The 19279-nt window shown below is 36.5% G+C and overlaps 2 protein-coding genes across 2 annotated transcripts in view; both read left to right on the forward strand.

Moving 5' to 3' along the window:
- The first annotated feature begins 271 nt into the window (after positions 1 to 271).
- On the forward strand, positions 272 to 4611 carry LOC107738604 (uncharacterized). The gene is made up of 4 exons (XM_016550371.1): positions 272 to 332; positions 1095 to 1282; positions 1387 to 1472; positions 2366 to 4611. The coding sequence occupies exons 1-4, from the start codon at positions 325 to 327 to the stop codon at positions 3698 to 3700; spliced, it is 1617 nt and encodes a 538-aa protein (XP_016405857.1). The 5' UTR covers positions 272 to 324; the 3' UTR covers positions 3701 to 4611.
- A 2273-nt stretch (positions 4612 to 6884) lies between these two features.
- The window catches only part of LOC107738593 (unconventional myosin-Ig-like), a 58509-nt gene continuing 46114 nt past the window's right edge, over positions 6885 to 19279 (forward strand). Inside the window, 12 exon segments of the mRNA XM_016550361.1 lie at positions 6885 to 7054; positions 8604 to 8812; positions 10211 to 10304; positions 12085 to 12250; positions 13224 to 13277; positions 13413 to 13511; positions 13713 to 13829; positions 14452 to 14658; positions 15120 to 15265; positions 15395 to 15509; positions 15591 to 15761; positions 18344 to 18414. Coding sequence (XP_016405847.1) covers positions 6960 to 7054; positions 8604 to 8812; positions 10211 to 10304; positions 12085 to 12250; positions 13224 to 13277; positions 13413 to 13511; positions 13713 to 13829; positions 14452 to 14658; positions 15120 to 15265; positions 15395 to 15509; positions 15591 to 15761; positions 18344 to 18414 — 1544 coding nt within the window. The 5' untranslated portion in view covers positions 6885 to 6959.

The raw sequence follows: 19279 nt of genomic DNA on the forward strand, positions 1-19279 counted from the left end.
ACACTGTAAAAATTCACCTTAAATGGCTATTCTTTGTTGTAAAGATTGGCGATGCTTGAATGTATATATATTTTTAATTGTGTACTTTTTTTGTGATTTTCCCATGTTTTTTATTTTATGTATGTTCTGCATAAATACTTACTATATATCATTTAAGGGAGATAGCCTGCTCTTGATATTTTTCAAGTGCACGCGGACACGCCCCCTTGTTTCCGTGGAAACGTGAGCACTGCGCACCGTGCGCAGTATCACTTTCACTTTAGAACGAAGGACGGTCGAGTCTTTGCTACAGTATCTTATCCTGGCGAACGCATTTATACAATCATGGACAGGTAAGTGTTTGTAAACTTCTAAGTGTAAAATACCGTAACAACTGCTGTACATTTAACTTCAAATTACACTGCATTTCCTGCTCTTTACGGTATGTTGGAACGCCAGTTGTAAAGCAAGTTTTCTGTGTTCGGAGCTCCACTGATAAAGCTACAAAGATATCCAGCAACTCTCTGTTTTAGTTATCAGAAACTGTGTTTTGCGGTTTACGCTCAATTTGCTTAACAAATAACGCTTAACCGATTCAGCTAACGTCTCTCTCGCCGGCGCAGTTAGGCTATAGTTTTGTTCGTTCTGGCTTGTTTACTTGCATTATAGAAGAACTCAAAATCGTAATATATTAAATAAAATAAATGTATGTGTGTGTGTGTGTGTGTGTGTACTGCTTTTTTATTCGTTTCTATGCAATGTGTTATTATTATTATTATTATTTGACATGTATTTGGGTATATTCTGTCTGTTTATGTTTTAATTCTTGTTTATTCATTTTTTGTTTCCTTGTTTTTGACCTGATATGAAAAGGAGGAGGTGTGGCTTTCGCATTCAGGCATAGCATTCAAGCCCCTCTGCAACATTTTTTTTTCTTAGTCCTCTAGGTGTTGACAGTTGTCACTCCGCCAAACATTTTATCTTGTGACATAACTATGTGAGCTTCAGTAATAATGACAGTGTTTGACAGACAAACAATAATCATGTTGCTTCATTTTGTGTTGTAATAGCCTAACTTATTATTTGTAACTTCCCCCCACTATTTATTGTTTTAGTGTTAAGATGGGCGTGAAGGAAATGGTTATTGAAGTGACTGGACTTCCAGACGAATACCCCAATAATAAAATGATTGACAAATTAACCATGCACTTTCTGAGGCCCAGTAACAATGGTGGAGAGGTTTTAATAGTGATATATCCCACCTCCAACAAAGGCCAGGCTTATGTTGTTTTTGAATCAGAAGGTATGATACTATGCATTGATGTTCTGTTCTTATACGTATATCTAAGTTTAACATCATATTTCATGACTAACATTTCTTTTTCTTTTTTTAATTCAATATCTTAGTACCCCGAGTCTTGGACCATAATCATGTTTTGGAACTGGATAGTCAGTTTTACCCACTGGATGTTAAAAAGATACATCAGCCTAAGGTACGACATTTTATTGGTGAACTTTATTCTCCTATTATCTTGTTTTGAATTTGAATATTTATCTTTTGAGGGCCCCAGAGACATAAATCCAAATTTTGGTTTGCAGCTAAATGAATGCTTTCTGAAAGTAATGCTCTGGCACCATCTAGCGGTCAGAAAAACTATAACACACAGCTGAAATGATTTTCCAAATGCTTGGTTTACTTAACTTTAACCTGTGATATGGTTACAGGTTAACCTGCGACATGATAAATATAGTTTACTCAAGAAAGCTTATGTTAACATATTAAAATACATCTAATTCTCCAAATATTGACATTTTAGACTGATGGGCATTGTTTTTTAATGCACTAATGCACTAATTTTGAATTAATTATTGCATGGTTTGTCAAGATTTAAATAAGACTAAAATTACTAAAATAGGAATAATAATTTAAAACAAAAATGCATGCATTCTTTTTGTTCTTTTGCTTCATGTTCTTGAAGTTTTTCTTTCATTTTTCTGCTCCGGACAGATAACTTCATTTGGAAGTCATAGCCATAAGTTAATAATATGCATGTCATTACCTGCCTCATGCACTGCATGATGTCTGAATCTGAAACCGTTAAATGCATATTTAATAAATTATTAAGTATTAAAAAATTAATTTCCACAATTTCTCTAACGTTTAATCTGCATACTACCATAATGTTTACATTGTATAGTGATGCACTATTTAAATCTTTTTTGAGAGCAAGGGGGCCCCCTGATGGCGTGCTGGCCCTACACAACTTTCATACTTTGCATATAAGGAGGACCGGCACTGCACAAACTAAATAAATAACAGCCCAAAAGTGAGGCATGACACAGGTATTTCCTTAACATGCTTATTATGTTCATATTGTTTTCTCAGTTTGACATGCCAGCTGAAGCATTCCTTGATGTGAGCATGTTCTACAGTCAGAAAAGGATCCGAAATCTTCTTCACAGCCACGGCTTTGATGTGTCAGAGACCAGTTCAGGACAGCTGCATTTGCAGGGAACCTTTCTTAACCTAAAACGCATCCATCCCAAACTCATGCATCTTCTGGCTCAAGAAACCCACTCGCAAAGAAGCGCACCTTCGCAATGCACTAATGGCTTCTCGTCTGACTCTGTCTTCAGAGCTGTCTCCAGTGACTATGAATCTAGATCTCATTGCACATCGAGGCACAGTCACAACAATGGCCACTCAGTGTATGCTGCGGGCAGAAACCCAGATTCTGGAATAAACTCAAGATCCCCAGAGTCCCCAAACAGGCAGGCACTCATGCAGGCTGCCTCTCCACTGGATGTTAGTTCAAGCGCAGAGAGTTCCTTCAGCAGTCCCACCAGGAGCTATGAGGATTCCAGCATAAGCGCTCGGCAGCGGAATCCCTCGTCTCACAGGAAAACTGAGGATTCCTTCCCTGTGGATCCATTCGCGTTTAAATATGTAATGCACTTTAAGAAAGATTTTATTGAAAAAATACAATCTGATCACCAAACTCGTATTAACCATGTAGATGATTCAGGAGTTGTTATAGTTAAACTTTCAGGAGGATCCTGTGAGGAAGCAGGTAAAGAATTGCGTGAATTCATGCAGAACATCACCTCATCTTTACGCACACAAGAAATAGACCTGCATAAACTTAACAGCAGTCGAAGGAGACACATTACTGAGAAGGCTTACTCATTCCAAAAGATCTACAATGTTTTAATTAGGGAGGAAAATGACATTCTCAAAGTGGTGGGTTCCTCTAAAGACAGTTATGACGCGAAGGAAAAGCTTCTTGGACGGGAGGCTAGCATTGCTTCGCCAAGACACTTGGCAAGGAACTTTCTGCGACGCAGCAGCTCTTTGCCAAGACAAAAAACAAGGCATAGAGAGGAGAACCCAGACTTGGGAGGAATTCCTGATGCTGTGTACACTACTACTGTTAGTAGCTCCTCTGCCTCACATTCCCGGACTGACTCTCAATTACAGCCAGAAGTACAACAGGAAAGAGGTCGCAAGTCCTCTAAATCCTCTGCACAATGTGGCAGGGCACACAGCGCCTCTCGATTACAACACAAAAATGAAAGCAGAGTAAACCAAGAACCATCAGCTTATGATGAGCAGGATTTGACACCCCCTAAAGAAGTTCAGACATCTAAACAAGGGCACATTCCTAAAATAATGGCTGCTCTTACTCCTAAACGAAAGATCAAGTTCAAAAACAAAAGTTAAAATTGTTAAAACAACATTAAAACATGAATTCCTCATAGCCTTTCATTGGAAAACACACTTTGAGACTTTTTAGAAGTCAGACACTTTGACACTACTTTAAGAGAGCAGTGGAATGCTGCTCTATGCTGCTAGTTCAGTTTGCTTAATAACATCTATATTCATGAGAAAATTCTGGGTTCAGTACAAAAAGAAAATAAAAAATTGATTGATTGATTACCATGAAAATGAATTTCCACTTATTTAAAAGAAAAAATCTGAATGGGGCTCATTGGTTCAGTATAGCCACAAGACATGAAACAAAATAACATGGGCGCATAAGCATTGTTTACTAAGTTTTTCTGTGTGAAGTTATATTTAATTTTAAAACACCTAACACAGCTGTAAAAATATCGAAACAACACAAATAATGATAAGAACAACTCAAATAATTTCAGTGCATTTATAACATTATAAGCTTTACAGTTCTGCTTTTAACCCCGCCCATTTAAAAAAAAAAAAATTGTTTTTGTGGTAATCAAAATTATGCCACAAATACTGTCAGTTGAGCTTAACCTGAAATATTAAATTGTTCTCAATTTTGCAGCAATCACTGATTATTTTTGAAATTATTGTCTCACATGTGATAAAGAAAAGGAGCATATTCATGTAACTTCCAATGTCTCCTGTCTCTACCTGTCTATTATTATTGCAGTACTTGCATTGTATTCAGTTTTTTTTTTTTTTTTTGTCAAGACTCTCGTTCATCACCATGGTGACTCAATGAGGAAGTGTCTTTTTCTGCATTCTACAGGAAGTGAGGCAGGCCCTGTGGTTGAATTAGGGACTGAGCACCTCCCTGTCAAAAAAAAAAAAGGAAACAAGAGCTGAGGCTCTTGTGTTGAAACCGTTAAAATGTGAGAAATATATTATACAAATACATTTTCCTTATAATTTATGAAGCATTGATTTTGATTTAATATTGTATGAATTGAGAATGTGTATTATCGAGTATTTCTATCAGATACAGTTTTCTGTTGTATAAAAAAAAAATCCCCCATGTTTTGGTCTGCTATTTAAGAATTTCGACAGTGGTCATTATGATTAACTGGTTGTCTTAACACTATTCTTTTTGGGCATTTGATTATTTTTAGACATTGTAATTATTTTTAGGCATTACTGTAATGTAATCAAATGTAATTTCCTTGATCAACAGATGACTAATGTTAATCTATATGAAATAATCGATGAAATTTGTAATAGTTATACATTAAATACTGTGAATAGTGACTCAATATTGGCTCATTCTCCGACTCTCACTCTCAAACTATTGTAATCACATAAACATTCCTTACAATAAACTGAATAAGGTGTTACTCATACCTAAAACATTTTCTTTTTTATTGTCAATAATTGTTTAATGTGTAAAAGTGGAATTGTCTTTAAAGGGATAGTTCACCCAAAAATTAAAATTCTGTCATTAATTACTCACCCTCATGTCGTTCCGAACCCGTAAGACCTTCGTTCATCTTCGGAACACAAATTAATATATTTTTGGTGAAATCTGAGAGCTCTCAGACCCTCCATAGACCGCAATGCAACTGACAGGTTCAAGGCCTAGAAACGTAGCAAGGACATCGGTAAAATAATCCATGTGTCATCAGGGGTTCAACCGTAATTTTACGAAGCTACGAGAATACTTTTTGTGTGCAAAGAAAACAAAAATAATGACTTTATTCAACAATTCTCCTCCTCCAAATGACGTCTTCCGCCATTATTGAGAGTGCCACATAAACAACGCATGCGCGTGGTGCTGCTAACGCAGAACACACATGTCGTGGTACTCTCCATAATAGCGGAATACGTGATTTGGAAGAGAAGAATTGTTGAATACAGTTGTTAGTTTTTGTTTTCTTTGCGCACAAAATGTATTCTCATAGGTTTGTCAAATTGCGATTGAACCACTGATGTCACATGGACTATTTTACCAGTGTACCGATGGGTCTGGGAACATTTCAGTTGCATTGCTGTCTATGCAGGGTCAGAGAGCTCTCAGATTTCATCAAAAATATCTTAATTCGTGTTCTGAAGATGAACGAAGGCTTTATGGGTTTGGAACGACATGAGGGTGAGTAATTAATGACAGAATTTTCATTTTTGGGTGAACTATCCCTTTAAGTCAACAGACATAATGACATAACCTTTTGGCTTTAGAGCAATAAATGAATTTTTGTCATGGACCTGAACTTTCAGCTCTTAAATGTCCTACCTTTTAAACTTAAATGCATTTAAATTTTGGTTGCCAATTATCTACTACCGTATTATTTGAACAGAATTTGTAGTTTTACATGTATTTAATAGAACGCAATTTGTAATACTGTGATTAAGAAGAAACAACATGTTAATTTGGATGGTTCCATAGTATTTAACTCAGTTAAATACTTTGGAACCATCCAAATTAACATGTTCAGTGATAGTATCACTGCTGATTGGTATCACAATTGCTCCTAGCACCCCTTTTTATTTCTCCATAAATGGCATGCTGTGCGTCCTTTCCTGTCTGTTTGTATCTTGTTTGGTCCTGTTGTTTATGGTTGTGAGTAGGTTTTGCAAGAATGGAACAGATCCTAGATTAGTGTGTGTGGGCACTCAGCCTATGTGAGAGATCTAGCTCTTAACAGCAGTCTATGCTCCAAACTCCCCTGTGATTGCAGGACCAGAGGAAGAGGGTGGGCTTTCGGAAATGCCATTCATCCTCTTGTAAGATAATGATCACTTATAGCTTATATTATTGAATATGCATGAATAATTGCGCGTATAAAAAGCCAAAGTATGTGTTTTCATGTCAAATGACACAACAAACATGGGGAAGGTTATGAATGGCAAAGGACTGAGCAAAAAAGGTTTCGTTAACAGGACAGAGGTTTAGTTAAGGTTTCGCTGTGGCTGCTTTCAGGGCCTGTGGTAGCTCAGCAAGATGAGAAATACTCTCGTGTTTAAAGATAGTTCCTTCTACCACATGCGTACAGAAATACGCACATACATATGCTGATGTTCTCTTGAACAGGATGACATGCTGGAGCCTGCAGACCGCAGTCATCACTGACTTCACTCAGCACAGTCTCAGATCATGCAACGACCAAGATGTAGGCCACACCCACTCCGCATTCGTCTCCTCTACCGGCTTTGAGAGGACGGCAGTCAGTGCTGGGGTTCTGTGTCTGTCTTGTCACCTTCCACTTTTCTCTCCATCCATTTGGCCTTCAGATAGACTCCTGCAGGGATGGCGGAGCTGGAGGGCTTGGAGTTCGGAAAGTCAGACTTTGTGCTTCTAGACGAGGTGACCATGGAGCAGTTTATGGAGAACTTGAAGTTAAGGTAAGAGTGAACATTTTACACTAAAGTGGTCTTGTGTAAGAAGATTCAATGGACATTGTGTATTATAAAGAACCTGACAAGACGGCAGTGAACATGGCCTTCAAAAAGGTTACTCAGTGCTTTGATAAAATCAGTTTTATCTGTAGAACTTGCTTGTGAAATCTGTTTCACTTTCAAAGTGAGTATTTAAGTCTCGTTTTATGTTTTTTAGTGCCTTTTTGATTTTGACCACTCCCTTCTTGGTAGACAATGCCGTGACGAGAAAATGACACATTTTTAGAAGAAAAAAGTGGAGGGGAAAGAATGTGTCATTTCGCTTTTGACTTTCCCGCTCATAGCTGAAATATCAATTTAAGTGGCTGACATCAACAGCTTAAGAGTCCAAAAATGGCATCTTATCATGTCTTACAACAGCTGATCATAGCCAGCCAGTAGGATCTTCTGATGATGAAATCACAAGTTTCTAGTTCTCCTTTCCTTTAACATTCAGCATTTGCACTCAAGTCCCACATCTGTGATGCCATTGGTTAAAACGGGTTGAATCAGATGACCTTTTCACAAGACTCTTTATGACTGTGATGTGTTCACTGCACACTTGTTTTGTCCGTCACAGATTCTTACGCCTCTGAAACCTCATAAAAAATGAGTTCAGTTCTTGTCCATTCTGTGCGTTTTATCAGCTGAGGTATGACCAGGCCTCATGTGACTGTACCACACATTTGCACATAAAAACACAGCAAAGTTCATGATTTGCTGAAGGAAGACATCCTACAAACTGAATCCTTAAATAGTACTACTACTGTCTTATTATTTGAATTATGTCGACATTAACGTGAAAGTGCTTGTTTTGAAAGTGTATAAAGAATTTATCGTCTACAATGACTAATGCATTGTAACTTCGCACAGATGTCTATGTATTTTAGCTGTACGGCAAGAAGAGATAGCGTGTTAGTGGATATGTTTACTTAACTAAGATTACACTATATTTTATGTTGATTGAAATTCAGAAAGTGAGTCATCTTGAGCCCCATGACACTTCCTGTTCTCACTTCCCAGCCCGTATCACTTCCTGCTGAATACAGACGTGTGACATTGAGAAACATACTGTGGCACATAATACCTAGATTAACGTCAAGTTATGACACTTGTTTCCCCTTGTTTAAATTTAAATGAATCTCCAATTGTATTCTGATATTTGATAGATTAAAATGTGTAAAAAAGGGATGTAGTTTATGATGTTTTATTATATTAATGTTGAACAAATTGAGGATGTATTCCTATCTGTAACTTCATCTTAAACCTCTAAGTATGATTAAAGGCAGAGTAAGTGATTTCTGGTAGCCAATGTTGATATTTGAAATCACCAAAACAAACCCACCTCACCTTGCAGTAATACTCAGTGCATCCATCAGTTGTTCTTTGTGTCTCTCGATTCATCAGGAACTAAACCCAACCAGCACATACGATGAAAACAATGAGTCTTGTTAAAGATGTTTCTGCTGTTCAGCTTGACATGCATATCATTCTCAGTATTGTTTGTTGTTTCCAGGTTTGAGAAAGCCCGTATTTACACTTTCATTGGAGAAGTAGTGGTGTCAGTCAATCCGTACAGACATTTGGATATCTATGGGAAGGAGGTCATTGAGGACTACAGGGGAAGAGAACTGTATGAGAATCCACCTCACCTGTATGCTGTCGCAGACGCTGCTTATAAAGCCATGAAGAGACGAGCCAAAGACACATGCATCGTCATTTCAGGTACTAAACACACAGTCACAGCTGAAAAAAACAACAACACAATAATCAAACTGGATAACCAGAATGAAAATGCACAAATGCACATTGAAAACATGTAATATTTAACCCTGACATATCAAATGATAGTCAGAAAAATCTACTGAACCTTTAGACAAAATATTTTAAAAAAGTTTTTGTTGAGTATCATATTTGATACATCAGGCTTTTATATAATGAGAATATGGAGCTCATCCCTAAGGAGTAAAAAACACATCAGAGGCTCAGACTGAGCAAAAATATGCAGTTTGGTGAAGTTGCTGATATTTAAATGGCCAAAAAGTAAGATGAAAATCTAATAGCTTGTAATGTAAATCCTGAGATCGACTACTTACATAAAATGCATGTAAGTATCATTTGTTACTCTATATCTCCCCCAGTAATATATTTAAAATACATTTATTTCATACTAAGTATAGTTCAAATCTGTTAACATATTTACTGACATATCGCTTAAGACTGATATAAAAATTATAATTAAACTTTAATTGGAGGACTACTTGTGCACAATGCACATTTCTTCATATTAAACCTAAAATGTGTTTTAATGTCACTGTTGATGAGGATTGTATGATCTTTGAATAATATCGGTCTTTAAATGCAAGATATTTAAAGTGTTCTGAAAATATACTTGCAATAGTTTCACTTTAGCACAATCAAATATACTTTGGTATATATTTAGTTGGACTTCAGCACTACTTCCTCACAATTAAATTTAGCAAATTTCCAATTTAGCAGACTTTAAGTATACTAAAAGTACAATTGCAGGGTATTTTTATATATGTAGTGTAATTAACGTATACATTTTTTACAAATGTATACGTTACATTTGTAAAAAATGTTAGCTCTGTAGTTTTTTATTATGGAGGGCAAATATATATAATGCAATAGAATAAAATGATGACTGAGAGATCCTCAAAAGCCTGATGGATCATATTTGATACATGATTTAACATGATTTTTAAAGAATTAAGTATGGGCAATAAAGTAAAGCTAAGCTTCTTCAGTCCAGCAAGTGTTCATCTTAAAATATTATAATTGGGGCCCCGGTATACTTCAAGCAGAATCCAAGAACAAACTGGTGTGACGTCATTTCGATTAAAACCAAGCCATAACCTATACAATCAAACCAAGACCTATATATAAAAGCTGGACCTATATAAAATCTTATTTTGCTTTTATTTCTTCCATACCTCTTCCTTGCTGATTTTAGCGCATCTGTAAAACTGTTTGGAGCAGCAGAATTACTCTGTGATGAACCATGTACAGAGAGTTTGTCCACTGTGCGTTTAATTAGGGAAGAATAAAACTGATCAACAAAGACATTACTGTATGGATTAGACAAATCTCCTTGTGTTTCAGGTGAGAGCGGAGCAGGCAAGACTGAGGCAAGCAAGTACATTATGCAGTACATTGCAGCAATCACCAACCCTAGCCAGAGAGCAGAGGTCGAGAGGTCAGTTTTCTGGGGATACTGACAGCTCTGGACTTTTTAGGGCTATTTTTTTCTTTTCTTTTGTAGTTAATTTAGTGCTGGGCAACGATTAATTGCGATTAATCACTTCCAAAATAAAAGTTTTTGTTTATATAATATATAGCGGGTAAAATAATTATTGAACACCTATATTACACCTATATTTCTCAGTAAATATATTTCTAAAGGTGCTGTTGACATGATATTTTCACCAGATGTTGGTAACAATCCAAGTAATCCATACACATAAAGAAAACAAAACAAATAAGTTTAGAAATTAAGTTCTGTGTAATAAAATGGAATGACACAGGGAAAAAGTATTGAACTACTGAAATTTATGTATGACAGCTTTAAGATGCCTCCTGTATGGAGAAACTAGTCGCATGCATTGCTCAGGTGTGATTTTGGCCCATTCTTCCACAGAATCTTCAAATCTTGAAGGTTCTGTGGGCCTCTTCTATGAACTCTGATCTTTAGTTCTTATTTTCTATTGCATTCAAGTCATTCTAGCAGCTTTATTTTCTTTCTCTAAAACAAATTGAGAGTTTTCTTGGCTGTGTTTGGGATCATTGTCTTGCTGAAATGTTTCACCCTTGTTTCATCTTCATCATCCTGGTACTGTAGGTGTTGGGACTGAACCAGCTAATATTACTTCCCACTGACTAGAGGCATGATGCTTTCTAATTACTGATAGATTTCTGCTGGTTTCTTGGCTTTCCATGCCTTTTTGCACCTCCCTTTCTTCATGTGTTCAATACTTTTTCCCTGTGTCATTCAATTCAATTACACATAACTTAATTTCTGAACTTATTTGTTTTGTTTTCTTTGTGTGTATGGATTACTTGGGTTGTTACCGGCATCTGGTGAAAAATTCAAGTCAACAGCACCTTTAGAAATATATTTACTGAGAAAAATGGTGACGCATTCAATACTTATTTTACCCGCTGTAGGCTATGTGTGTGTGTACTGTGTATATTTATTATGTATATATAAAGACACACACATACAGTATATATTTTAAAAATATTTACATGTATATTTTTATATTGTTATATACATGTTTACATGTTATATTTATATTCATATAATTTATATTGTATATATATATATAAACATATTTTTCTTACATATTGTAACGGGGCTGACGAGACGTGAGACGTGTGGATCCATGTGCGAGCTTTATTAAAACAGAAGAGGTCAGAAACACAGGCAGGGTCGAACAATGGCAAACAGGTATAATGAGGGCAAGACAGAAGAGTAATCCAAAACGGGCGTGGTCGATAAGCGGCTAACAATATCCAGAGGGCTTGACACGAGGGGTATCCAATAACAATGCAAAGGTCCAAGCAGGTAATTTATTGAGATGCACCTGTATACATGCATGTGTGTTTATTTATATATACATAATAAATATACACAGTACACACACATATTATGTACACAAAAACGTTTATTTTGGATGCGATTAATCGCGATTAATCGTTGCCCAGCACTAATTTAATTATATGCATTTTATTGCTTTTATTACACAATAATATAGTAAAAACAGATTTGTATGACAGATTATTTGAAAAGAAAATGCCAAATGTTCATGTTTAATGGACTGCTTAACATAAACTTGGAGAAGAAGGCTGAACATCTTCTAACGTTAGATGGCAGTATGCAACATCTAACATTGAGTCTCTTATTTTCGTGTAAGCTGACAAAACACGTTTGTTTATACATTGTTTTTGCCTATAACTGTATCTGCATCCTACCACAGTGTGAAGAACGTGCTTCTGAAATCCAACTGTGTGTTAGAGGCCTTTGGAAATGCTAAGACCAACCGCAATGATAACTCCAGCCGCTTCGGCAAATACATGGACATCAACTTCAACTTCAACGGAGACCCCACAGGAGGACACATCAACAACTACCTGCTGGAGAAGGTGAGGCCTTCAGTGTTGTATCAGTACTAATTAAAATGCGCCAGGAATATGACATGAATATGAAACTTGACATTAGCACGTAAAATAATAATAGTTCGATTTGAATGTGGTGATCGCAATTTGATGAAAAAAATATATACAGTAACTGTTAGCCCATATTTTTTTCAGCTAGGTCTTGCAAAAAATATTAGGGTGTTATTACTGACTGTGCAGGGCTTTGTTTTCATGTACAGGTTATTGTTTACCTTTGCTTGGTTTGTTGGCACGAACCAAATAAACAATTTTTATTTTATTTTATTTTACTTTTTAAAATGACAGTTTTGTGATATACCTGTTATTTTTAAGTCTTGTAATATTGTGCAATGACAATTCTAAGATGTTTTCTCCCGTCCGATTTGGAACGTTCTCAAAACTTTGGCTAACATAGAAACATTGTTATCTGGTCTATAATAATGTTCTCAGAATGTTAGCGCCAAAGCATTATTTTTGGAATGCATCATAGAATGCTCTACTTTTGAATCGTTTTAGTTGGACGTTCTTTTAATGTTTTTTTTTCTTTTCAGAACGTTCAAAGAACATTTAAAAGTAACAGAGAAATAACGTTTCCATAACAAAGGTTAGAAAACGTTTATAGAACATTTTATTTTTTTTGCTAGATATAACAACTGAAAGCGCTCAAAGTTAATAGTTTTTTGTTATTATTGATATTTTTGTGATATTACCTTGGCAATAAAAAGCCATTGGTGCTCTGCAGAAATTTTTATATATTAAAATATTAGTCAAAATAAAAGAAGAGGTGGGAAATCATCCCTCTGAGTGCAACTTCTACTAGGAAAATAAGTGAAAAGACAAAAAATACAGACATTTACTGAAGAGCTGTCCTCTTTTATCAGGGTGGATTGAGAGTCAAATCAATAGGCCTACTTTATAGTACAGAAAAGCAATTAACACAAATACTTTGCTGTATTTACAGTCTAGAGTTGCCCAACAGCAGGAGGGAGAGAGAAATTTCCACTCATTTTATCAGGTGAGATCTTCCGAACAGGTTATGGTGAATGAAATTACAATATTACTTCAAGAGTGCCAAATGCTGCATGAACTGTTATTAAATGTTTAATAAACACTTAAGATAAATCAGCATTGATGTGTTCTGTTTGTGCAGGTGTTACGGGGAGGATCTGATGGATTGCTGAAGTCTTTGTATCTGCAGAGAGATCCAGCAGAATATGCCTACACCAATCAAGGAGCCTCAATCACACTTGTACGTACTTATCCTACGAGTATATTACAGTTTATGAACACACAACCACTTCACAGACTAACCATTCAAGACTGAATGGATAGCATTCTGCTCTCCGATAAGAGTTTATACAGCGTACTGCGAATATTACTATTTCAAAATATACAGTGTTTCTTAGCTTCTCTTTTTCTGTCTCTCTGTCATTCCAAATCATCTTCACAGGCATCCAATAATGACTCCTTATGTCACAAAGCTGTGATGGCAGCACTGAAAGTGATTGGCTTCACCGCCGAAGAGATCATCTCCATCTACAAGATTCTCAGTACCATCCTACACCTGGTCAGTCCCATACTGAGTGCTCTGGAAGATTGTCTTCTGCTGTTAAAATTCCTGATTGCAGTTTAATTTGAAAGCCCAATGTAGTAATTAAATACAATACATTTTATATATATATATATATATATATATACTGATTATAACTGATTTTATTGCCAGAGAATGTACATTACTTTACACTTTTTTTTTAAATAAAGTAAATAAAGTAATTTTAGTAGTTTTGCTTGACAACATATATCCTAAGTAATTTTTAATAATATTTTTTTTAATAATACATTGATATACAGTATATACTTATATCATTTAAATATATCCAGTATATAAAAAAATTGATTTCATATTTTATTAATTTTCATGACATTTCCAGGTCTAAAAATCACACTTTTAAAATTCTCATACAGTATATATCCAGGTTGTCCAAGATTATGGTTCTTAAATAAAAATGGCAGTTGTTAAGGGAACAAATTAAATAAAAAATATATAATTTCAGCTTGCATCTTTGTATTCAGGAGTTTTAGCTTAAAGGGGTCATATGATGCGATTTCATTTTTTCCTTTCTCTAAATAATTTTAGGCCCCCTAGTTGGAACCACTGGTTTAAATGACTTGCAATGTTATTGTTTCAGGGTAACCTTCAGTTTACTAGTGATGGTGAACATGTCGTACTTGTCGGTGAAGATACAGTGAAGCACATTTCTGAGCTGACGTCCACAGAGCCTGAGAATACCAGAAAAGCACTGCTGTACCGTACAGTGGCTACTGGGGGTGGAGAGGTCATTGAAAAGGGACACAACGAGCAGGAAGCTAGCTATGGAAGAGACGCTTTTGCCAAGGTATTATACACTTTCCTGCAAAAAGTCTTCCTTGTTTGTGGCTCATCCATCATCTCGTTATTCTAATTACATAAAGATTCTTAGAGGTAGCATATGAAAAATCAGATTTTCCTTGAATCCTTTAAATCATACCAGTTCAGTTTGCTATGTAAGCATCCTGTAACTTTCAGAACTCAAAAGTCACTCTTCATTTGAAAGACTATATTTAGCAGAAACAGCTCATTAGGAAACTTTGTGACATAAAAGAATGAACACATGAACACTTACAGTACATCACCAATGTATGTTTAATATCAGGGAAATGGGAGTGTGGAAAATTCAAAACAAAATCTGTTTTTGGTGCTAACATTCTAAATGAACTTTAGGAAAAAATAAAATGATAAATGTTGGTATGACCACTTAAAATATGTCTTTACTGTATTATATGTTCAGTTCTTATTTTGGCATGGCTTTCATTTTAGGCTTTATATGAGAGATTATTTGCGTGGATAGTGGGTCGTATCAATTGCGTGATTCAAGTGAAGGACTACAATCCTGCTCTGCATGGCAAAAACACTGTTATAGGTGTGCTGGACATCTATGGCTTTGAGATCTTTGATAACAACAGGTCAGTGTCATTCATGCATTGTGTAGTTATTAATATTGCTTGGCATTAAAATACTTCAAATGCATAGGACTTTTTTTTTTTTGAGTGGTTTAAGTGGTTGGTTCTTTCTTACCCGTTTCATGTCCGCAGCTTTGAGCAGTTTTGCATTAACTACTGCAACGAGAAGCTACAGCAGCTCTTCATTGAGCTTATTCTACGGCAGGAGCAGGACGAGTACCAGAGAGAGGGTATCACATGGCAGAATGTGAGTATGATACAAAAACTTAATCCATACTTAATATAATCCATGCACCTTTTCTCTAAACTGGACCTTTCTTTCTTTTAGATAGAATACTTTAACAATCAGATCATAGTGGATTTAGTGGAGCAGCCTCATAAGGGCATCATCTCCGTCCTGGATGAAGCCTGTCTCACTGCAGGGAAAGTCACAGATACTGTCTGCTTGGACAGCATGAACAAAAAGCTGGGCCAGCACCCTCACTACACCTCCCGGAAAGTAAGCACTCAGAAGAGATACCATTCCTTCTTGCCTCAGCAATCCTCCGATCACATAAGCGGACATTTTTAGGCCTGCCATGAATTATGGAACAAAACTGCAACCTCATTTGACCAGACTTGTAGTGGGCTGACTTCAGTTTAGCAGTAGGGTCAGAAGGGGGCAGTATTCTTTCACATTACATGCACACAGAAACAAAAACGTGCAGTCTGATACCTGTTGAAGTCATCACCGTTGAAAATCAGACGTTTTTTTTTTTTTTTTCCTACACGCCATCACAGTATGTGAGGGGCGTAACATTTCCGTCTCACGCTTGAGGCTAAAATGCCGGCAGTTCTGACTCACGTAAGTACGTTTTCATTTAAAGGATTTGCCACTGATGATTCAAATGCGAGTTTTGGGCAGTGTGGATTAACGTTAGCACTTGTTGTTTGTCATTTCTCTGATCACAAATGCAGACATGGTTTTATGTTTACGCAGCGCAATGCAAGGCAATGCGTAAAAAGACAGTATAAGTCATTATAATCTGTAATTATGTCCCCACTGGATGCAACAAATGCCTCTTTTGTAATGGGTTTTAATGTTTTTGTGTCGTCGCTCCGGCTGGGACACGCCATCACAGTATGGTGAGGGGCGTAACATTTCCGTCTCACGCTTGAGGTATTCGGCCAATCACAACGCATTGGATAGCTGGCCAATCACAGCACACCTCGCTTTTTTAGACCGATGAGCTTTGTAAAAATCGACGCGTTTCAAAAAGGCGGGGCATAGAGGAGAAACAACAATAATGTACAGTATGTGGAAAATAATGTGTTTTTTTAACTTTAAACCGCATAAACACATTTCATTACACCAAATACACAAAATAATGTTCTTTTTAGCAGCATCATATGACCCCTTTAATTTAAACTTTGTTTTGTCTTATTTTAAATAATTTTAGGCCCCCTAGTTGGAACCACTGGTTTAAATGACTTGCAATGTTATTGTTTCAGGGTAACCTTCAGTTTACTAGTGATGGTGAACATGTCGTACTTGTCGGTGAAGATACAGTGAAGCACATTTCTGAGCTGACGTCCACAGAGCCTGAGAATACCAGAAAAGCACTGCTGTACCGTACAGTGGCTACTGGGGGTGGAGAGGTCATTGAAAAGGGACACAACGAGCAGGAAGCTAGCTATGGAAGAGACGCTTTTGCCAAGGTATTATACACTTTCCTGCAAAAAGTCTTCCTTGTTTGTGGCTCATCCATCATCTCGTTATTCTAATTACATAAAGATTCTTAGAGGTAGCATATGAAAAATCAGATTTTCCTTGAATCCTTTAAATCATACCAGTTCAGTTTGCTATGTAAGCATCCTGTAACTTTCAGAACTCAAAAGTCACTCTTCATTTGAAAGACTATATTTAGCAGAAACAGCTCATTAGGAAACTTTGTGACATAAAAGAATGAACACATGAACACTTACAGTACATCACCAATGTATGTTTAATATCAGGGAAATGGGAGTGTGGAAAATTCAAAACAAAATCTGTTTTTGGTGCTAACATTCTAAATGAACTTTAGGAAAAAATAAAATGATAAATGTTGGTATGACCACTTAAAATATGTCTTTACTGTATTATATGTTCAGTTCTTATTTTGGCATGGCTTTCATTTTAGGCTTTATATGAGAGATTATTTGCGTGGATAGTGGGTCGTATCAATTGCGTGATTCAAGTGAAGGACTACAATCCTGCTCTGCATGGCAAAAACACTGTTATAGGTGTGCTGGACATCTATGGCTTTGAGATCTTTGATAACAACAGGTCAGTGTCATTCATGCATTGTGTAGTTATTAATATTGCTTGGCATTAAAATACTTCAAATGCATAGGACTTTTTTTTTTTTGAGTGGTTTAAGTGGTTGGTTCTTTCTTACCCGTTTCATGTCCGCAGCTTTGAGCAGTTTTGCATTAACTACTGCAACGAGAAGCTACAGCAGCTCTTCATTGAGCTTATTCTACGGCAGGAGCAGGACGAGTACCAGAGAGAGGGTATCACATGGCAGAATGTGAGTATGATACAAAAACTTAATCCATACTTAATATAATCCATGCACCTTTTCTCTAAACTGGACCTTTCTTTCTTTTAGATAGAATACTTTAACAATCAGATCATAGTGGATTTAGTGGAGCAGCCTCATAAGGGCATCATCTCCGTCCTGGATGAAGCCTGTCTCACTGCAGGGAAAGTCACAGATACTGTCTGCTTGGACAGCATGAACAAAAAGCTGGGCCAGCACCCTCACTACACCTCCCGGAAAGTAAGCACTCACAAGAGTTACCATTCCTTCTTGCCTCAGCAATCTCCCGATCACATCACATAAGCATACATTTTTAGGCTTGTCATGAATTTTTGAACAAAACTGCAACCTCATTTAACCAGACTCTAGTTGCAGAACTGCACTTCTGCAATTTGGCAGCAGGGTCAGAAGGGGGCAGTATTCTCTTACATTACACCCACACAGAAACGAAAACATGGAGAGTCTGATACCTGTTGATGCTATGACCACTAAAACTGGTGATTTTTTTTCTCTCTCTCAGCTCTGTCCCGCCGATAAGACCATGGAGTTCAATCGAGATTTCCGTATCCGACACTACGCGGGAGATGTTACGTGAGTGTTTTAAAGTCCTCCAGGTGATGTGAACATGCTGATGGGAAGAACTTGAAATACTACTAGTCTTTCATTTTAGCAGCAATCTGAAGCTGAAATGTTTGCATATTCTCAAGGACAAATGAAAGCTACATAAATTGCAACATGACAAGATATTTACCTCATTGTACCACTGTGGTACATTTGCCATTCAGTCCACATTTAAAACAACAACAACAAAAATAACTTTCATGTTACAGAAACAAACAGAATATTCAGCTGTAAATAATAACAAATACTAAATACATCTAATAAAAGATGTATTCTCACCCGCCCAAATTATATACATAGATAGAGAGAATTATTTTTTTTCTAAAATCAAACATTTTTACATTTTGTTGAGTATTGTTTTCTTTAGAATAAAATGCACTGATAAATCCTTCACAATAATGCTACATTTATATCATGTTATAATTACTGTAATTAAACAGAAATCGAATAACTGAATAAGTTGAAATTTTAAGCTTTCCCACAGATTTCTGTTAGCCCTGGCTCTCTAACCAGTTGAAATGCTATCATAGAGTACTTTTGTCCGTGAAAATTACTTGGGCCTTATTCATAAAATGTGCATACGATTGAATTTGATCCTAATACATTTCATGTATTTTATCTAGGGCTGCACGATAAATCGCATGCGATATTTAACGCGCATCTTATCAGTAAAGCCGGTTCTGTAATCAGCGGTAAATCTCCATCACGTGCGGGCTTTCACATTGAGCAGCATTAACTACACAGAGCCGTTGTTCACTGAGGAGCTGCGCAAAACCACGTTCATATTCACACGATTTTTTGCGCAGCTCGTCAGTGAACAACGGCTCTGTGTAGT

This window comes from Sinocyclocheilus rhinocerous, unplaced genomic scaffold (assembly GCF_001515625.1).
Source record: "Sinocyclocheilus rhinocerous isolate Xijiao unplaced genomic scaffold, SAMN03320098_v1.1 scaffold525, whole genome shotgun sequence".
NCBI classification, from domain to species: Eukaryota; Metazoa; Chordata; class Actinopteri; order Cypriniformes; family Cyprinidae; genus Sinocyclocheilus; species Sinocyclocheilus rhinocerous.